Genomic DNA, 23,195 nt, shown 5'->3' with positions numbered 1-23,195 from the left:
AATAAGTACAATTCACATATGGTGTTCATATTGTATTGCATTGTATAGGGACTCAGAATAGACTAATAATAGTATGTTTAAAGATAACTTTTTTAATGTATTTAATTATAAACACTTTATAATCTAATATTTTTATCTAATTTTATTACAATTACAATATTATTAACAACATATTTAATATTTTCTCTAAACCTTCATGTATAAAGTTAAAGATATGTTGTGTTTGTATTTGCATATGCTATAATGTAAGCATCATTAATGTTTAATAAAAAAAACTAACAAAACCAAACATTGATTAGTTTAGTTAAAGAATGATTTAATAAAGACATGAGAGTGTGTGTTGTGAGAATAAAATGATCTAAATGTTTTAAATAATTTATTTAGAATTTGGAAGATGGTGTTGACATATCATGGGACACAGGAAATATTAACATTAAAATTGTAAATATTCTAAAACTCTAAAACTTAGCAGAGCTTGTCTGACAGCATTGTAATCTGCAGAGGTTAACTGTGGTGGCGGGGCCTTTAGAGTGACAGCTGCCCCTGATATTGCCTGATTTTATTGAATTTTAATGAATGTATGATGGTGTTGACAAATATAATATATTTAGTATAATAACTGAAAGTGATAATTGTGTTAAATACATTTTATTATTAATCCCTCATAACATTTAAAATTTAAAATTTAATTAAACCGATTATTTCTACTACATTTGTAATGCCATTTTTTACTTTTTTAACAACTTCTAACTTTATTAAATGCATGTTATATTTTCTGCCAGTAGGTGCCAGTAAGTCACTACCTTGGTCACTGAATCATTTATTCAATTCATTTGTTCAAACGGCTCATTCATTTAGTAATGAAGCAATTGACTGTCTTTATGAATTGGTCATTGAATCATTTGACTCACTAGATTTACTCAAAAGCAAAGATTCATTCATAAACTAAACAGCACTGTGTGAAAGACTAGATGCGTAGAGGCTCAGCTGTGACTTTGTTTGTTTAACTTTTGTTGACGAAATAGAGCAAAATAGACAACAGTGATCCTAAAATGTAAGTCACTTAATATTAACTTTTGTGTGAGATAAAAAATGTATAGGACTGATATATAAATTCAGTTTCACATTTAATTCTCGGCACTTTGTTTGTTACCATGAATGACTGCAGTCTGCTATCACAATCTGTCCTGTGGGGAGAACTGGGTCAACAGTGTAATTATAAATTACAGAAATTAATTACAGATGTAATTACATATACTGTAGGTATTTTTAAAAAATATATGTAGGCTACAATGTAAAAACATCAATGAAATTATTAATGTAAATCTAAGCACATAATAGTCAAGGCCACCTAATATAAAGTGGGATCAAAATAATTGAAATTATATGACGTTGTATTCCAGTAGATGAATTGTAGCATGTCACACACTGTATAGGAGGACTCTGTTGCTGGTCAGTGCCCTGGATATGTTTAAATCTTTTTTGCATGACAACTGCGGTGAAATATCAATTGATCACTGAAGATATGAGGAAGTATTAAATATGTGATTATTCTAAGCTAGTCTGATATCTCACGGATCATTCAATGGATATCTAAGAGGAAGTGAGTTAAAGTGTGTACTGTGTGTTCAGACTTCCCCATACACAGTTATTCCTTTAGGTTTATCATGCAAATCGCAATTTGCAGTATCACAGAAAACCACAGTGCCTCTCCGCAACGAATAATCTCCATTGTGCTGCGATTATCAGTTTAGAGACCATGTGGCTTGGATAGAATACAGCTGTTATTTAGAGTTAGTGTGAAAGTGCATTCATTTTTCCCATTACCGTTTCAAGGCTGGCGTACAGACACACACACTCAAATGCACAGATAGTTCCATGAGTCACCCACAAGACAATTTACCATAAGGGTCTCCAATCTCTTAAAAGTTTCACGATTGGGTTCCAAAAAGATGGAAAATCTTAATATAGGGATATAATCTGAGAAACCTTTCATTCTCATCCAGCTGAGACAGACTGTACCGATGTCCTTCCCGAACACAATCGAGCAGTCCAGAACAATTAAACCGGTCATTTGTTCTGCAACAACAGTCATTTCATAGAAGAAAATGTGTTGATAAGTTAACTGCAGAGAACACGATTACAATACGCTCTTCCTTGTTAAATCAAGCTTGTTTTTTCCCCACTGAGTCTCCCAGGGCAGAAGGCCACACAAAGGCTGCTTGCGCATGTTTTATTTGTCTTTCTTGGACCGTGCATCAAGACCGTATATCATCTGTGAGTTCCTGCTGCCTTAATGGTTCCAGCACCTGAGAGAATACCATCTGCAGCAATGCCCTCTATCTCAGAGCACTTACGGAAACAAAACCATTCAACCTGCAGCACCTGGAATCACTGTGGAGCTATAACTCTCCTAAGAGACACCCTGCCCTATCCTGTGTTCCCTGCCCCAGGCTTGCACTGCGGCATCGTCCCAGCTCACAGTTTTCCTCTTTCCGCTCCTCCCGGACACTCCACATAACTCTAATTATTGGCCCACCCTGCTGATCCCCCTAAAGTTCAGATGCAACACCTTCAAGGACTTCCTCTCCATTCAAAACAACCCCAAAAGCTACCGCTTTACCGCTCTGATCTGTGGGAAAGGAGAAACTCACAGCATGGGCTGCAGAGATAGGATTATGGTAAAATTATGAGGTGTGAGTGTGTGTATTGATGTGTTAATGTGTGTTACTGGAGCCATCAGCCAGATTTTTTAGCTTCCAGAGAGCCTAAGAGGTTGCCAAAGGGAAATAGCTCCTGTTAAAAAAACAGCACTTTTTCCTCCTAAAACTGTGCATTTATTTGTGTTGTAACTGACTTTTTGGAACGCAACATATAAAATGTTCCTATTTCCTTACAGGTCCCACAGAAATTGGTGACCTGGTGAATTAATGTGTGTATCTAACGGCTTAACCAGAAAAGGTATGTAAATCTGTAGGCTTTGTCAGTTGCTTGTTCATGTCTTTGGACATTGGGGAGAAAGGACATGTGGCTGAAGAAATGGGGGTGGATAACTCTGACAGATTTCGGGAAACTGAAAATCGCCTGCAGCACCTCTAAGGTCAAATCTATTTTCGCAGTCCATTTCTAGGAAACAGAAGTGTCACAAAGTTTGCCAAAGTTCTAAAGTGCAACACTGTAACATGAAAAATCTGGAGAAATAAGGAAATGCTCTTCTATAAGTTGTGCCGTGGTACTGTCTTGGCTGTTTCTATTACCTTTCTTTCTTCTGAGGAAAGCAAGAACCAATCAAACGTGTACCTTCAGTGCATGCAAGTCACTGATTAAATCATTACCACTGACTTATCTCCTTTTTTGTTCCACAAAAAAGCCAACATATTGGCAAATAAAAGATGATAGAATTTTCATTTACTATTCTTTTAAGGGAGCAAAAGGACATTACAGCACAGAAAGGCCAGAGACCATTAGCTATGTTGTGATCGGTTTCATAAAAGACATGCCCATGCACTTGTAGAAAAGGAAAGGCAGACAAACACAGGGTCAGCACATGGTGTCCTTGAGCATCCTTGCGGACTGTATTTTTGCACAACCAAGAAGTATTTGATTCATGTTCTGTAAGAAATACATCCCACTGCTCTGAATCTTTGTTTTAATTGCCTTACACTTGTGAAATGCACTATACAGAGGGATGGAGCTGCTTTGCTGTTTCATTACTGATGCTCTGTGGTGCAGTTGACCCTGTGATCCAGACTCTCATTGAGTGTTTCACAAGACATTGGGAAACTCACACATCTTAGCTAACAAAATATACTCCTCGGCTATTGCAGTAAGCTAATGGTATGCCAGGAAAAAGCACAGAGAAACAATGAAAAAAATACATTTTAAATAAATAAATATTAAGCAAAGTAAAACTGAAAAATCAAATAAAGTAAACAAGATCACTATGTAACGGTGGCATTGCTTTTAGAAAAAAATAATCATCCGTGTCATTTCAGGCCAGTTGCTCATTTGCATATTTCATCTCCACCAGGAGAAGCCAAGCATTAAGCGTTACACATCAACAAGCAATGCATAGGCTAAAAAGGAGGCCTGGAACATCAGTGGATTGAGAGAGACTCCACCTTCCTGTTTCAAGTAATTGCATATTACTTTTTTTTTATATAGAATTACAAAAATGCAAATAAAGGCAATTTCACAAGTGTTCTCAGACCTTTGGACCCCTCTGTATCCACTGTGTATTTTTTCTCCTTGTATAAACACCCTTGCGATGTGTAATCACACAGAACTGACCACTTTGCCCATGTCAATAACACTAGTTAAGTCTAAGACCTATAGGAAATATTCTTAAAGAATGTAATTAAACCCATATATTTAAAAAAAAAAAAAAAGTATAATGCTTGAATAAGTACATGGCGTATGATAACAAGAGGATTTTCTATTTTAGCTACAAAGACTAAACGGGAAAAAATATGAAGAAAAAATTAACATACAAATGAGCACATGTTCAAAAAGACAGTCCAGAATAAGTTAAAACTGAACAAGTATTGAATGCAAATGTAGCTACTCCTCTTCTAAGAGCAGTTGTCTTGTTATACTGCATTTGTCTGGTCTTCAGAAGTAGATATTTCGAAACCAGTTCAACCTTTAAGACAGTTTGCATCTGTCGCCTCATTGCGTACGGCATTTTCTCAACCAGCAGAAGGTCATATACTGTCTTTGTCTTTTGGTCTTTGGGTAGATCTGGTGGTGACATTGTTGATTATCTTCTTCTTGGGATCGCTGTCCAGATATCGAAACTAATGTTGTGAATACATGGAAACGGCACGATTCATGACAACACTGAGGAACTTTGAGTCTCAAATCTTGTGAATCACATCTGCTCATTATTTTTTAACATCTGCTTGTAATTACTATCAGTCCTGACTTTTCTCATCAATTGTAGGCTTTGGCAACAGTAAGACTGTCCTTTTTTAAATTCAGATCGATATAAAAAAATATTATTTTAAGAAAGGGTAAGTTTGTTTATTGTTCACATGGCGGCACATTCTGATGGAAAGTTATAATAAATTTCAAAAAATATATATTTATCTGTTGGTGTCTTTTCTTTGAAGTGCTGCATGTGCTTCACATTCTATTTCTGTGCTCAATGTCAGTAAAAATAATGCTTAATTATTAAGGGCTTTATTAATGGTCTTTCTGACCTCAAATGTCTTATTTGTTGATCTTTGTAATCCCTGTTCTCTCATCTGTTTCTTGCTGTTGTAACACACTTCTCTCAAAGGCTTAATCGTGCTCTGAAGAACATTCCTGAGTTATCCAAGTGGCCGAGTACGAAACCTCAGCGTGACAAAAGGCTTTTTATATGATAACCGCCTTTATCAGCTCATGTAGTACCCACATTTTTATGGGTAGCTATAATTTCAAAGGCATTGATGGGCTTCTATTTCATCGTCTTGTCAAATATTATTTCTCTAAGAATGAATTATGTGCTGTTTTCTTTTTTTTTTTTTACTTGCATGCATTTTTGTCTTGTTTTGGCATTTGATTAACTGTGCATGGTTCAGTTCAATATATAAATAGGAAAAATAAAGAATAATAAAGAAAATAAAAAATGTAATATATATTATTATTTTACAATTGTATCAGATAAATAGTGCTCAGTTTTGAGGAAACGGTTTTGTGCTTTTGAAACCTTTATCATTTTCCTTTTTGTATTTTTTTTTGTTTGATGAATGAAAAACTACACACATGATTCAGACAGAGTAGTATACAATGTAATCTCTCCCCCTAGAGTCCCACTTAACATTCATCATCTTAAAACACCAGGAAAAATAACAAGACAGTATGGTTTAAACATCAATCATTCGGCGGCTGTGTATTACATTGCCAACGCTCTGACAAAGCGCTAAAACTAAAGCTTTCATGTAAACTTCTCAGTGTCAGAATGCAAACCTCCAGTGGGTTTCAGAATAATCAAGAGAATAATAATACAAACTCATAGTTTCTTTTCATCTAAAACGGGGACAAATTCATAGATGAAAAGTCTCAGATTGTTCTTAAGTTGCATAACAACAATGTTTTCCAGCGTTTGCAAAAGGAAGGACTAAAGGGTTATGGGAAGAAGCCGGTCATTTTTGGCACAGCATGCGGGTTTCCTGTACAGTTTGACAGGATAAAGGCTGAAGGGATCTGAGCAGTAATGATTGCTTCACAAAAGTCATTAGCGTAGATGTGTGCATTAAAACTAGCTAGGTGCTGCGTGAGTGATGGCGGTGTCAACGATGTGTAATGGTCTGACCTTGTAGAAGCACATTCACCTCACCTCGTAAGACAGATGCTGTGGTAACCTGCCGGGTGACACGGGGTGATGGAACTCTGCTTTACTGCGACCCTCTAATACCTCAAAAGCCACATTCACCAGTGTTCTTTTCAAGGGGAAACCCTGACACATTAACTGTACTCGGATCAATGGTGCAACAGAAGGAATCTGAAGCCCTATAAATCCTGATCGATATCTCTGTGTCCTATGCAGAGGCCCGGATCATAATTAATGCAGAACAATGGATTTTTCATAGTCAGGGTCTATCGGTAGCACTCGCCGAGCAGCAAATGCAAGTAAAAAACAGTATATATACTGTAACAGCCATTTGCATAGAATGCATTTTTTATTTAAGTGCAAGGTGCCAGAAGCGAGAATGTGTTTGTTCCATCTAACGTGTTTGCATAGAAAAGCAATGGAAAAGTAGCGCAGTGAAATGGAATGGTCTCTTGTGCTCCAGTTGGTCACTAACTTTTTAAATGAATTTTAACAATGCCTGAGAAAGCGATATGGTTTAACTTGATTATATGCAAAGCATTTGTTGTGATTATAAAAATACGCACTCTGATGCGCTGCGTTTCACTATGATTTATGATAACTTAATGTAAAATATAAATGTGCTGCTCGGTTTATACAATTGTCAATCAAAAACATACATTTTCTAGCAATAATTGCTAAATTTGAATCAAATTGATTAACACAGCTGGTGGATTAGATATTTTTGGCCTTTATATTAGGTGGCCTTAACTATTATGTACTTAAATCAAAGAATGAGTACTATGTATTTATTTTGTTAATAAGGTAATTACATATAGGTATTTTAACTATATAATTACAATGTTAAAGCCTATATGTACACAATTAGTGCATTGTACCAAATAATTGAATTTATTAATTTAAGTGTAAGTACATAATAGTTAAGGCCACCTTATAAAAAGTGGGACAGATATTTTCATTACATTTTTAACCCAAAAGGTGGGTTAGTCCATATTTTACCCAAAGTTGGATTTAAACAACACTGCATTTTTTAGAGTGAAATTGTCCTGCAATAAAATTGTTATTATATTAACTTTTCTGCCTGTTAATGTAATTCACGCATAGTTTTATGGCTGGTAAAAAAATATTTAGTGCTGGTCACATTTCTCAAGTGACTGGCCTTTGGCAGCTGTGGCAAAATGTTAGTTTTAGAACCTGCATACAGTTTTGAGATAAGAAGCCTGACTTGTGTAACCGGGATCACTGGAAAGGTATTTACAAGCACGCACACAAGAGCAAAGGGGTCTCATAAACTCAAGCCAGCTGTCCTGGGTCTGTCAGTAAGCTGCTGTCGTTAACAGGTCTTCGGTGAACCTGTTTTCTGATTCATTTCCATTACCACCATCTACATACTTCCACACCATAGACTCGGAATACAAAACGATGAAACAGCGTCACACATATAGCAAAACAAATGCAAAGCCATCTGATTCCTGTCATGCAATACATTGTGCAATGTTTGCCCTAGCAGTTTTTAATTAGATAATGTAGGTAATGTACATGCACTTTATGCACAATGCATAAAGTGCTTGTAGCTGAGGCAAAATTCGACTATGCACTGTCAAAACTTTATAAGATGTCTTTAGTAGTCAGGACAGATTCTGATGCACAACCTGCTGATTCTCATTTTCTTTAACCTGTTTCCTGCTGTTGTTTCTTTTCATTACAGCCCATGGCATAAGAATCTGAGTTTCAAGTTTAGAAGGCAAAATGAAAGCTAAACGTTCGAACCTTTCTGCAACCACTGCATTTGTATTTCACTTTTCCCAGATCTCTATTTTACAGCTGTTAGCCCTGCAAGAAAAGCTCAGCATATTTATTGAAAATCCGAATGAATGTTCTGCACATCCTCCTCCCATGCCTTAAGTTTTTTGTTTACAAAATATTTTGGCAGTTGTGAACTACCAATATTGCTCTCAGCTAGAATGCAACAAATAATGCAGATTTTCTCTCACAATTAGGGTACAGAAGTGCACGGGTTCTGTGTTATCAACGTGAATTATGAATCTATTGATCTGTGATTGCTGCTTTTGTAAGGAAGGCCCAACATTAATTACTGAACCAAGCCAGGGTTATTTTTAAAGCTTTTTGAAGGAAATGTGTGCCATTCTTTCTGCTTTTGGATTACAAAGATCATAACAGTTTATCATTGTGCAATTTTTCTGGCAGGAGTATCTCATGCTAGGCTCAAGATGTTCTGGAAGAGGTCCTGGAATATATGAGATATATTGATTTGGATCCTTATTGGATCAGAACTAGATGAAACAGCCCACCGTCTAGACAAATAAGGTCTCTAACCTCGGTGACAGATTGGTGTCCAGATGGAAACCAGTGCCATTATCAGGGGGGTTCTATTCTTTAACTTTAATCCAACTATAATAACTTTGTTAAGGTGAATTTAATTTGTGACTTAGGCTTTGTCAGGGACACTTTGCGCTTCCTTTTGATTTGAATGCCAAATGTGACTTTTGTTCAGTTATTTCCTAGGTCTTATGTAAAAGATAATATGGATGCAAATTCAGTTAAATGCATTCCACTGTCACTAGCTAATCATGTAGCTAAATTTAGTATGCAAAAAAAAGATCAATAACAGTTATCAAATGTAAATCTTGACCTTTATAGTTTCACTGTTTAACAGAATGCAATGGATGCACTGTGTATTATTTAAAAATTAATCAATTTTTAATTACATATATTTTTGCAAACTATTATTTTTTAAAAGTTGTATATAAAGTGATTATTGGAAGATGTTAAGTTTAGTTGCATGTACAGTTCAATGTGTTACTTGTAGCTTCTTTGGTTATATATTATAGTTACACCTATTAGTTTAATTAGCATGGATATTACTAAAATATAAACCATTAATTAGTGCTAATTAAGCACAAATTAATGCCTTATTCTACATGACCTTATTCTACATCCCTTATCCTACCCAATACCTAAACTTAACAACTACCTTACTAACTATTAATTAGGCAAATTAAGAATTTATTGAGGGGAAAAGTCATAGCTAATAGTTACAAGTGGTTACCTATATTCTAAAGTTCTTTATAATTAATTGTTAAATTTACCAGCAATTTCTGAGTGACTATTATTTTCAGTGTATGCATGCTTTTTAAAATTATTTCTTAAAAATCTATTAAATAAATGTTATTTATTGTGATTAAATAATTGTAACTTAAATTGTAATATTTTCAACATCCACCTAATTATAGCAATCACACCCTCAATGGAAGTGAATCAATTTTTAAAGTTTTGGCGAAAGAGTAATCATTAGATGTGATGCTGATTTAGTGTCTGCACCAAATAGAGAAATGTCTACAGGACGGTGTACAGAGCCTGTTGTAAAGGACAGGTTATTTTTAGAGCTGCAGGGACACACAGGTCTTCCTTCTGGCAATGTCCATCACTTCCTAAACATGGGTCACCAAAGACAGATTATTAAAATCTGCCCTAAGAGGAAAGACCTCAGAAGGGTTGTTTCATTGCTCTGCTGACTGGTTTCCTCTCTTAGTAGTGCTCAGAGGTCAGACAGTGGAAACATAATGTGACATTCAGAAAAAAAGAAAAAGGAAACTCAATAAACTGTTTAAGCTTGGAGGTTTGGAAGTGATGATATTGTAATCATGGCAGTGATTGAATAGACGGATACATTCTTGTTCATCTTCAGTGAAGTGGTTTCTTTGTGTGTTTTTTTTCTTTCTTGACTTTTCTCCCCTAAACTATCATTCTAGTAATTTCAGTATTTATGTTCTTAGAAAGCTTTGTATTTTCGGTGCTTGGAAAAATAATTAATGTATTGTTATGACAGTATTAGGGTGCAGAATACGTGCAGTGGCATTTTAAAGCTCTCAGAAAATATTTCTCACTGTGGTTATTTAGTCTAAGTATTTATGTTTATGTTTAACAGAAACTATGTTGTTTTTATAAGAGTCTGGGTTAAGGTTTAGGTTTTCTGATGCTCAGATGTCTTTCTAAATAATTATAGCGTGTACTTTTAATTTAAATTAAAATTAAAAATTAAATTAATCTTAAACATGCTGTGTTCTTTCTTTTTTTTCCTGTCAGTTTGGAAACTCTTTAGTATAAATGGTTATAGATTTTGTGGTGACACTTTATTTTAGGGATTCTTATTTCTAGTTGTTTATTAGCATGCATATTATTATAATATTAGCTTTATTGTCTAATAAGCCTTTAACTTATATTATATCCCTAACCCTACCACGTACCTAAACTGTCTTACAAATTATTAATAAGCACATAAGCATAATATATAAATACATATACATATATATAAACCTGACAAGAATGTACTCAGCTGACACTAAATGCAAAGCTGAATGAGTCACACACTCTGAGAAATCTTAATGAATATATTATGAGAAAGGAGCTTTGGTATGTTTGTTTTTTTCACTTTCCGTTCTCCGTTCTGGTTTTAATTTTGTCATTTGTTAGGAAATTAAAACAAATTTCAGGATTAGATCAAGTTCTAATCCAGAGGGAGTTTTGTTGTCCTTTCTCCTGAGTGATTCCAGACAGAATTATTACAGAAAGACACAAGTAATTCATTGTTGATAATGTTAGCACATTTTCTTCCTTACTCGACCATGTTCATGGCCTTTTCAAGTCTTGTTAGAGCTTTATTGTTTTATTCCACTACCATCCATACAATGCAGACATTCAGGTAGTGGTTCTGCTGATTGGAAAGTAATTTGTTGGTGAGATCCAATCAGAAGAACCTAATTATCGGCATTTTTTACCTGGACCAGCAGTTGCACTATGACCAATTATCTATGAACCAATTACCACCTTGAGAGACAAATCATAGTTATGAATTAAAATTAATTTTCTTTCAATCGAAATGTCTGATCTACTTAAATCTGTTGTCATTTGCAAACATAACATCCTGGAAAAAATGGAAAACTGTCACACAATTAAATATAATAGTGACTCATCAAGTGTTAAAACTTCTCCTTTAAAATGCCACTCAAACAAAGCATAACATTTTGAATGTCTCCCCAGTTCACTTGTCTATGTGTAGTCATAATTTGAACAACAAAGCCATGCATAACAAGTAACCAAAAAGATTCGTCATGCATTTTAAGCTCCCATATCTCAGCTATAGCCTTTAGCAGTGACGAGAGGCGATCCGAAAATCAGACCAAGTCCCCAAAACAAAAACAGTCTGGCCCTGGCTGATTTGAAACAGACCCGCTGGACTGAGCAAGGATAAAGGTAAAATGGAGAAAAATTGGTGTTATTCACACAGGATTTTTATCGTTCATGTCGACTCAGACTGTCTGAAACACAGCATGCAGTTACAATAGGAGGCCAAAAAGACAAGGTCAACAACCTACCTCAGATGCTGCTGTTGTTGGTGCGAGAAGTATGCGCCAGGACAAAGCTCTCTGTGCACTGCTGGCTGCTGGAGGACAAGGAACGTCGGGGCGAGCGTTGAAAGCGGTTCCATCGGTTGAGGTAGCTGCCAGCCGTCCATGTCCTCTGTCTCTTGCGGAGGTACTCCTTGTAGTTCTTGGTGAGTAGGGTGTAGAGGAACGGATTGATGCAACTGTTGCTGTAGGTCAGACAGGTGGTCAGATAGTTAATGTTACGTTTGGCCTTGGTGGAGAGATCCAGCTTGGGCTGAAACTGACCTAGAAGCTGCCAGATCCAGAAAGGCAGGAAACAAGCCCAGAACAGGAGCACAATAGTGAAGATCAGATACAGAACCTTCTGGTTTGGGAGTTTCTTGGTCTGCTTGAAAGTCTCAGTTTGGGAAATCCAGTAGGTTCGTGCCAGGCGTATATACAGGTACCCGATTATCACCCCTGGAGCCACGATGCTGGTGCCAAAGAGAAAGGAGATGTAGATTTTATATGAGAGAGGGCTCAGGGTGGGCTGGCACATTGGCTTGGAGCTTTCCGTCATCAGCTGGACGCTGATGATCATGGGTAAGGTGAGAATCAACGAGGCCGTCCACACCAAGAAGGCTATTGCTTTTCGGTAGCTCTTAGAGCGTTTGACTGTATCCAGAGGCTTGAGGACGGCGAAGTAACGTTCTGTGCTCATGACAGTCAGGGTGAAAATACTGGCATGCATTGTAAGGAAATCCATGCTGATAAGGATCCGACATCCGGCGTCTCCAAAGTACCAGCCCTTCAGGAAATGTGTGCACACCACAAATGGAATCGTGAGTAAGTAAAGCAGATCAGCTAGTGCCAGGTTGATGATGTAGATGTACATAGAGGCAGCCGACCGCATGGAGTGGCACATGACCACCAATGTGTAGATATTACCAGACACACCCACCAAACACATTAGGGACAGAATGGTGCCGATGGTGAAGGTCGCAGCCATGTCTTCGGTAGAAGATTCTACTGGGAGCTCAGTGACGTTGGAAACCTTCTCCACCAACCCCACTATCGGCTCCATTGACATGGTGGTCATCTCTACAGAGGAATTAATGGTCCAAAGTGGTTAAAAAGCTGATGGACAGTAAGTTGTTTCACTTATCGATTTAGTGCAATTATGAATAAAATAAAATATTTAATAATAACATTTTAATCTATGATACATATTAGGCAATAATATTAGGTCAGTTTTGAATTCTTCTGAACAGGTAATGACTATACCATGAAACTATTAATTGAATTAAAAAAATATATATTTATTTTAATCTAAGGTCAAGCATTTTATTATGCCTCTAACAATACTCTTGTTATCAAAAAAGTAATTGGTCACAATTTCTGTAAGGGCCAACTCTTGCTATTAACAAGCCATTAAACTACAAATTTCTGAATATTAATCGTTATTGGGGTAGTTGTTAATTTTAGGAATTGGGTTGTAGAATATGATCATACAGAATATGTGCTTTGTAAGTACTAATAAGTACTTTATAAGTATTAAACAGCCAATATGGTAATAACGGGCATGCTAATAAAGAACAGTGAGAATTGATCACAATACTAGTGATCAATAGTGTTACCTAATAGGTACACTAATATAAAATGGTATTTTAACCAATAGTACAAGGTCAGGCATGTTTTTGTGCCTAACATTCAAAGTCATGATTAAAGTAATAACAAAAATCTTTTTATCCTGTGCTAAAGATCAACATTTTTAGAGTTCCTCAAATTCTGCCTAAAATCAGTACTCCTATTAACAAAAACTAAATAAATAAATATAAAAATAAATAAACCTAAATATTTATGTTGAGAGGTTGATTAACGTTCCTACTACTTCATGTAATTACTTATTAATGTACTATCCCTATCAACTGACTAACAACAAATAAATATTAAATATTTAAAACTATCCCTACACCCTCAAACAACTAAAATATGCTTATTTGTCATAACAGTTAAAGCATTTTGAATAAGTGACCTCAAATATCAAATACAAGAAGAAACAATGTTGCATTACCTTGATTGGATTCCTCAGATGGTGTTGCTCCAAGCAAAAAGACATTTACCATTTATAATGAATCCAACTCATGGTTTTTCCTAAGAGTTTACTCCTAGATTCCTAACATGCTGTCAGCAAGAAATCCTTGTATGGCAAAAAGAAAGAATTCCAGTAGACAGAAAAGAAATGACTTAAACTGTGTCATGTGTGTGTTAGGACACACAGATCACGTCAATACAAAAAGCGCAAATAATTCACATGGCAGGTGCTTCAGCCATGTATGAAAAACTTCAGTTATTCTTCAGCGGAACACTCACTATATCACAAACCTGAGTGGCAGATGAGAAAAATCCTACAGGTTCAGAACAACGAAAAAAAGTGGTACGAGAGGAAAAAAGGGCACAATCCTCTTAGATGGATATGCCCAAGGAAGCGATCACTTTGAGCTACAGCTGGATTTCGAAACCATCTCCTCCACTGACTGAGTGTGTGCCTATGAGGGGTAGAAAGAGAGAGAGAGCGCTACTCACACACTAACGTAGAGTGGGAGGGGAGATGAGGGCGAGAGGAAAAGAGAGGGAGAGAAGAGAGAGATTGGTTGGGGGAAAATGCATTGTGTGAAGAGGCATTCTGGAAATGTGTGTGTGTGTGTGCATATGTTATTTGTGAATGACTAATGAGGTACTACCTGAGCTCATTCATTCATCTAGCGGACAGAAGATTGACACACATGGAGATTTGTATTACATATTTGTGTTTCCAAATAAAGAGAATTAATACTAAAACATAGAACACAATGTAACAAAACAAGCTGCCCTTGCTAAATTGAATCTGCAGGCGTTTCAAGCAAACAGGTTTAGGTAAATGTTGTTTTTGACGGAGCAATTTAGCTTTTGCTTCTGTCAAGTTCCTGTTAGCGATGCAATCACAATTTTCTCCACTTTGGTGTTCCAAGGTAAACATTTTGCAGTGTTGATTTCACATAATAAGCACATACCGACTCTTGATAGGCAGGAATAATCAGGACTGGCCAAAGTGGGTGTACTGCCCTGCGACAAGTCATTTTTAATGATGCCATGTTTTTAACACAAAGGTCGTGCTTTGGAATAATGCCCTGGAAGAGTATTCTCAACGGGTACTTAATACATACCTGGGAGTTTTTGGCACTTTTATGAAAGAGAGCCGGCCTTTTTCGTTTTTTCACAAAGATGTGTAACCCTTATAGAGAGGAATCCACATTCAGAGCATGCTTATGACTCTAGTGCTGAAGGATGTGTCGAGATGGCATGGATTTAGATTGACCTTTATACAGCATACTTCCACAGTTTAGCTAGATCTGCTGTGTTATAAAGTAAGAAATGTTCTCTTTTTTCAAAGGTTAAAGGGGTTTTCTATCAAAAAACATTTCTCATGGAGAGGGTGAGTGAAAACAATGCATTATGTTATTTTAGATTTGATATATACTGTATATATATATATATATATATATATATATGTGTGTGTGTGTGTGTGTGTGTGTGTGTGTGTGTGTATGTATATATATATATATATATATATATATATATATATATATATATATATATATATATATATATATATATATATGTGTTTACAACAAAATCATTAAGATTCAGCACATTAACTAACAAAGGGGTGTTTTGGAGGAGGGGAGAGGTATATACATATCTTTTTTGTGTGACCATAAAAGAGCTGAAAGCTCTCCACTGTGATTTGCATTCAGTGTTAGTATTCAGTATTCAGTGATGTTGAGTTAACACACGAGCAAAATTAATGCTGGCCTTCATTATGCAATAAGTCCTTGCAAATTTGCCACAGCACCATCTCAATTAATCCGAGACCGTGAGGCGGTGAGAGGTTAGAGCAAATGCCAAAACACTCATTCATAAGTACGTCAACGGCACCTCATTGCAATCAATAGTTCTTGGCTTATCAAAGAACACATTAGGATTTTATTTAATCAATTCAAGAATATATGGGAAAATCCAACCAAAGGAGTGGAATTCTAATGTGCCATTACAACTGAAATATTCAAGTCTCCTGGAGTCAACAATATGAATCCGATCTGGAATCCTCAGGAAGTCGTATCTCAGACTTTAATATAGCCAGGTTCATTTGATGGCACACTGCCTCGGTTGGTAAATAAAGTTCAAAGGGCTGGAAATGAGGTTTGGAGTATTTTTGCCCTTACAGATATAGATGGGCAATGCACATTGATAATATGCTCTGTTGCACACAGCAAACACCATCCACAGCTCTAGCATTTTACACTAGCTTGTCATTTGGTCAAGGGAATATAATTTGTAGGTCAACCATTTTGCTATTGTGCAAATTAGCTGTTCTCAACTCTGAGGGCCAGAGTAAAGACCATCATAACCTCATGTCAAAGGCAGCTCAGATTTTGGGTCAGTTTTTGCTTGGACTCCAAGACCATTAATAGATGTGTGCTGGTCTCCTGTGGCTCCTATGAAAGTCACGTCTGGAGGACATCATGAAGAGATACATGGGGAAGGTAGGAGGACTACAATATGAAATAGAAAATGACAGTTGAGTCATAAACTAAAAAACATGAACACAATGCAGCGTTGAGTGTGATTGTCTGGTAAACAGAGTACAGACTGATTAACAGAGATGTGGGAGTGATTGCGGGAGAGGACTGTTCCTTGTCTGGGTGATAGTTTGTCTGATAACTGATGATACCCAACTGATGGGTCCAAGTGCATTAAACATTACGTTTTTAATATCGATGCAACGTCAGCAAGTGAAGGCTATGTGGGATCTGGCAAATCTGAGTCAGGCCATCCCTGGGTCAATCACACTATGTCTATATCAAACACAAGTGGCATGATATGACACACAAAACACTAAATCACTTTCAGTAAAATCAATGGTGCTATCTATATTGCTGATTATTTTTTTGGATGCAGTACACAGGAGTCTTGTCCTCCAACAAAAAATTACTTTTACGTAAAAACTTTTTACGTTTTAAAGTTACACACCCTCTAGCAGGCGTAAAATTATTGACAGTGTTGTGTGTGTTTCATGTCATGAAATGACGTATGTTTTTTAAAAGGGGGATAAAATGCTGGATCTTCAGGCTAAGCATGGACAAAGTTTAAAAAAAAACTATTTGGACTTAAATCTTACATCTTGGACTAAAAATCTTACTTCCAGGTTCATGCAAGTTTTCTGAGAGTTGTCTTCATGTTGTAGACAACAGTGGAACTCCTTATATGGGCATTTTACTCTGAAACACGCACCCACGCAAACACAGCCCAATGAGACAGTGAGATCACGCCCATTAACGCGCTACATTCAGCTGCATTGCATGGGACTCCCTCGGCAAGAATGTCTCCAAAGTGTGTTTTTGATTGTTAAGGGAAAAATAACTTTGTTCAGCTTTTTAAAGAACCCAGGTTGACGTGAATTATGGATGCAGTTTGTTTTAAACAAGGCCCAGTTTGATGCAGTATTTGCACATAGTTTGATACTAAAAGATGGAATGGTCCCAGCTATTCGGGTCATGATTTAAAATAGCAGACGGTAAGTGAAACGGCATCATGTCTATGTCTTGTTGGCAATCAGTCCAAGTGCTTGTCACTCTTTAGCTCCGCCCACAAAAGGCCACAGGAACCCTGCTTTTTTTTAAAAGAATCATAAAGCTGTACCTTTCTTTTATAATAATAATAAAACTAAAGATTTTTTGATGATATGAAAGAAGCAGTACTAGTCTATAGGTACTCAGAATTAACATGGCATTGGGTGAAACTGTGTGTGTTATGTCCACTTTAAATGCAATGTGGACTTTTGTGAAAAGCTTCTGAAATTGGAAAAAATGTAGAGCGGGTCTTGATTTCGTTCTTCAGTAATTGATTGGATCATTAGAAGATGGTTGTTGCTAACAAAATGGAAGCAAATTTTAATGCCAGTTTGCACTCAATTGTATTACTTTCCACCGGGCTTACTGCCGGCAATCTCACAGGAAGGATTTTTTATTGAGCAGCATAGTGATAACGAGGAATATTTATTCAGGTAGATAGACACCGATAGCCACACCATCACTCACTATCGCGAGTCATTTTGAGGGGGAAGGCAGGTTTATGTTTTTTTATTAAAGATTAAGAGGGCACATGAATTTGCCCAGATAAGTTATTTATAATAAACACTACAGTATTCCATTAAAAAATAAGACTTGTCAATTTTGATTTGAAGCTGACTTTAATAGCTGTAATTCATATGAATAACCACACCTAACCCACCTGCCCCTTACAGAAACAGTGCAAAATCATCATTTATAGTGCATGTACATTTTAGGTGAAAGGTGCGTTCTCTAGTATCGAACCCATAATTGCATGATCATCTCATATAAAGCAGTGTGCAAACAACTGAGCTACACAAAACCTGAATTATGATGCAGATAAAAGAGTACAAAACGTTGATATGAAAATGTTTTGTTGCTGATAGAGGTATACATGTAGCATATGCTCTGATGGGTTGTATTTCAGAGATTTGGACAAACGACCTATATGAGCGTATTGGTTGGAGGACAGGTTACTACAAACATCTTGTCCTTTTACTTTTGAAATTAAAAGTAGATTTGTTAAAGTGCTTAATAAATTGTTTCAGTCACACTCTATTTTAAGGTCCAATTCTCGCTATTAACAAACCACAAACCTTTGCCTCAATAAACTCCTAATTTGCTGCTTATTAATCATTAGTAAGGTAGTAGTTAAGCTTAATATTAGGGATTTAGAATATGGTCATACATAATATGTGCTTTATAAGCCAATATTTGAATAATAAGCACGCTAAAAAGCAACTAGTTAACAGCGAGAATTAGTGCCTATAGTTTTACCCTTGTTTCTTAATGTTATTGTGGCAATTTTACCATTATTGCAACCAGTCAGTACATATAGGTGAAGGCAATCTTTATGACAATCTTTATGAGTGAATTAATTGTTCAGTTAGTTAATTCAGGAATCATTCACTCAACCAATTTGTTTAAATTCATTTAGGAACTGAAATACTACAAATTGTTTTCTTTTTTAGAATGATCTGAAGCAATTCAAGCAGTTATTCAAGCACCTTATATGTTTGATACGTCCAAGCTGCATGTCATCTCAGAACATTCACTCTGTTATATGTATAGGCCTATATAAAGTTGACAGTCAAATTTGACACTTCGAGTTTAGACGGATTCAGTGAGGATAAGTGTTATTTCATACATCAGTTTTTCAGTCTCTTCACCCATTTTCTTTTGCCATATACATGGCGCTTCAAACTCGGGCATGCTCACAAAAACAAACATGACAGACAAATTTACGTGGTTTTAATCTAGCGATGGGAAGAGCTGCAGGAATAGGAACACTTTGTGCATAGATGTCTGTAAACATCTCACATCTAAAAGATCAGCAAACCCTTCACTCCCTACATAAATACATGACATCCTACTCGTGAACGGGGATTTATTGTCCTTGTGGACGTTTGTCTGGTGAAGAAGTGCTTGGCCAGCTGCCATCTTTGTCAGGGTTGATTGACAGCAGGAAATCACCTCCTGTACACAGTGTTCTTACGTACATGGAATGTCAAGTGGAGTCACGTGTGGTTATGACTTTGACGAAGCTTTTCGCTCTGTCTTATGTCAGGACAACGCATCTGCTGACGGCAGTCTTTCCAATGAAACTCTAGAGTGTCTGGAGACACCATTAACCCTGCGCTTGTGCAGTGACTGAATCAGCAAAGACGAGGTTAAAGTTATGTTGTGGCCTGAGAGGTTTTTGTGCCTTACTAATTAGTTTGAGGCATGGTGTTATATTCCTGAGTTGTCTGCTGCTCTGATACCACAGTCACCCGCAGGAAAACTTTTACTGCTCGGACATCTCTCTGTCAAAGGTTACTGAGACACTCTCATTTATGCATCTTTTATGCAACTTGAAGGTGAAGCACGTATTTTCTGCACCACTACCAACAACCAAATGGAATTTTAATCGGTTTGTCCTAGCAAAGGATGGTGGTGACTTCACTTCAAAGCCAGCATATTGTAATTGCTATTTTATGGTGGCACCAACTTGATCTCGTTAGAAACTGTATTTATATCCAAGTGATTTTATATTGAAATTCCAATCATTGTGAAGTGTGGTTAATTTAGAAATTGATTTTTTGAAAACAGTAATTAAGGTCCACCCGACACTTAAACATAACCTTACAGTGATGGGAGAAAAAAGTTTGCGGCCAATTTCCCAAAATGTTACATAGTGGCGAATTGACATGAAAGAGAGTTACAACATTACCTAGCAATAAATACATTTTTGTTGAGTATTTTTGCCTTGTTTTACAGTACAAATATTAGCACATTAGCAAAACAGAATACATGTACTGTACTTGAAAAGCACAGTTACATTACACATTAAGACATTTATAATAATAATAATAATAATAATAATAATAATAATAATAATAATAATAATAATAATAATAATAATAATAATAATAACAATATTTATGTGAGTTTTTGTTTAAAGTTAATGGGATGAGTAAATTAATCCTTTAAATTAACCTTAATTTTCTTACCACATTGGTAACAGATATTTAAATACATAAGATTAATATCTCATGTCATTGCACTTTTCTGTGTATTTTATTTTTTTAATATTTAGATATTTATACTGTAAACAAGATAAAAAATACTTACTAAAAAAGTTTTTTTTTTATTGTATAACATCACATTTAAGTTAGATGTGTTTCTAATTAAACTTAAAAATATAACTTCTTAAAATAGAAATATAGAGCTACAAAATCAATTTAAATAGCATAATGTCATTTAAGTGTCCATTAAAAGCAATGTCTATTTTGAAATCTCTCACTGCCCAGACTTTGGTATTTTGGCAAATGTGACACTGTGACACTGCAGAGAACTCTAGAGGACACACATGAGAGATTATCAGTGCCATTTTCTCACGGGAGAAAATCTGAGAAACAGCACTCTTAATCTGCACATTGTCTCTTAGGAGATTAGTGTTTTTTCTCTCTTAAAGGCACTTCTTGATCAGCACTCATGCACCAACCTAATCTGTAGCAAAACCCCACTGGAATACTGTCCGTTTTCTTCCCATTTTAAGCCTTTATGTGTGCCTCTGTTTGTTTACTGGAATCATTCTGAACAGGTTCTTCAAAGGTTCACAAAAACATAAAAGGAAAAGCTTGAAAGAAACAGGAACACTTCCTGCGTTACAGGCATAAAGGAAGAAGAGAAATAAAAGAGAGAGCCAAAGAGAAAAGAGATATAGAGATGCTTGATTTTACTACTAATGGCTGAGTGGTATGCACAAGCTGACACCATACTGCCCTCTAGCACCATTTGAAAGATTAATACGGTTTATTTTTCATGCATCCCTGAGAGCCAATCACAACCTTTAGTAGAGCTCTCATATGTATTCCAGACACAAATTAAGTAAATAATAAATCTATAATTGAAACCAAGTCAGCTGTTGCCTTGTAGACATGTTTGATCAATTTGGAAGGCCTATAATTTCTACACAGCACAGCTTTGATGCCTACATAAATGTATATATATATATATATATATATATATATATATATATATATATATATATATATATATATATATATATATATATATATCTCTTGATAACATAAAATAAGCAAAACGTCCATTATACGATATAGCAAATGCCAAGGAATGATCTGCCACAGTTGAATTTTGTGGCATATTTCTTCCTTTAAAAGGCAGCGCACTGTGTAATCTGTCCCAAAACAAATCTAAAATATAGTAATTTAAAATGGATCCATAAATGTTCTCACCAAGCCTATAATATTGTCAGGTGTACTTTTGAATCCCCACGTATTATAAAAAAAAATAAGCGCTTACACTTCGTCAAAAGTAAAAAGGAAGATGACTGAAGCCAAAAGCTGCAAACGATTTCACATTGATCTGACTGCAACATCCAAAAAGTATTCACAGCTAAAATACTGCCCATTGAAGCACCACTTCACAGGCTTCAAACCTCCACACAGTCAACACATACTGTTTGATTTTTTTTACAAAGGAAATAAATATCAGGGAGAACAATTTTACAATCGCTCTGCTTGAAAGCTCTACATATATTTAAACAATTATTAAACTAATCAAAGTATATGCCTCATTGACCTACTTTTGGTATCGTTTGTTTTTATAAGGACTTAAACGAGGAGTAATGACCCTGACTTTGACTTATTTCAGGACAGTCATCATCTAAATGGCAGATATTTCATATGATGTGATTACAATTTACATAATCGGATTCACAAGCGTTGCAACCAGGTGCGTAGCAACTTTCAAAACTTTTATTAATAGTGAAATTGGTCCCCCTACTCTTTCCATTCATCACATTCTGCTTGACTGCGGCGAACAACAATGACTTGAACATCAAGCCAGAAGCCTCTGCTGCTCGGCTAATTTAGCAATTTACTGAAAGAATGCGCTAACGCTCACCTACCGATGTCATTCAGCAAATCAGTTATGGTTAATGCAATTAATATTCATAAGCCAAGCCACTCCTGGCCCACTTTGCGCTCTGAGCCTAGTAGTTCCTGTGGAGAAAAGACGCAGCAAGTCATGCTTGACGAAAAATATGCATTTTTATATTCATAGCTGTCTCACCATAGTTTAAACCATATTATTATGCAAAAATACTTTTCTTAGGATTTCAAATAACATCTCTTATGAGAGAATTCATGACAACTAGGCAGTGTAAACGGTGTTATACTTGCGCTCACAGCTATGCCGGTGAAAACCATTATAAATAGATGCATTATTTCCTTTGCAATTACTGCAAAGAAAATAAAGCATTGAAGGGCTTCACAGACGATACAGACAGGGTCTGCAATAGTGCCTCCCTAGCTGCCTATGAAGCCTTTTGATCTTTTCATTTATTTTTATCGTAACAACAGCGGCACAGAGGTCAAGCAGGCTTGACCCCGGAAATACATTGACTGATGAGTCACAGCCTCTTTCACGCACCATGTGGGTTGGGTTCTGTATGCTTTTACAGTAGTTTTTTGGGAATAGCATGTCCTCTGCCACCTCTCCTCCCCTGAAACTATAACCTAGAGAGGCATGAGATTAATAGAATCAGCCTTACGTAAAAAGCCAGTGGCTTGTATTATAAATGACCTAGCTTAATACTTCTTTTACGCAGACCTTGGATGACCCCAAGTGGATTCACAAGGGATAGAAGCAGTGAGAAAGCATGCAGAGAACGGGAATTGGCCGGCACACATCACTAATCAAACAGAGGTCATGCTAGCAGCCCTGCTATTACAGTCAAACCTCTGATTTCACCAATGGCCTACTTTAACCACGGCCGCTAATTGCCTCTAGTGTCACTTCTCCTCTCTTCTGACCACTGTAGTGTCACAT

At 36.2% G+C, this 23,195-nt stretch overlaps 1 protein-coding gene across 2 annotated transcripts in view; it reads right to left on the bottom strand.

Annotated features, from left to right (window-relative positions):
• Positions 1–14,244, bottom strand: part of LOC122355068 (urotensin-2 receptor) — a 30,434-nt gene extending 16,190 nt beyond the window's left edge. The window contains exons 1-3 of one of the 2 annotated variants that reach the window (XM_043253026.1): positions 13,778–14,244; positions 12,010–12,804; positions 11,713–11,930 (exon numbers count right to left, since the gene is read on the bottom strand). In XM_043253026.1, coding sequence (XP_043108961.1) covers positions 11,713–11,930; positions 12,010–12,804; positions 13,778–13,829 — 1,065 coding nt within the window. In that variant the 5' untranslated portion in view covers positions 13,830–14,244. Of the gene's footprint in view, positions 1–11,712; positions 12,805–13,777 lie in introns of both variants that reach the window. The other variant, XM_043253025.1, reaches the window with a different exon arrangement.
• Between the last annotated feature and the right edge of the window lie 8,951 nt (positions 14,245–23,195).

This window comes from Puntigrus tetrazona, chromosome 12 (genome assembly GCF_018831695.1).
Source record: "Puntigrus tetrazona isolate hp1 chromosome 12, ASM1883169v1, whole genome shotgun sequence".
NCBI lineage: Eukaryota > Metazoa > Chordata > Actinopteri > Cypriniformes > Cyprinidae > Puntigrus > Puntigrus tetrazona.
This window is presented reverse-complemented; position numbering and strand designations above follow the sequence as displayed.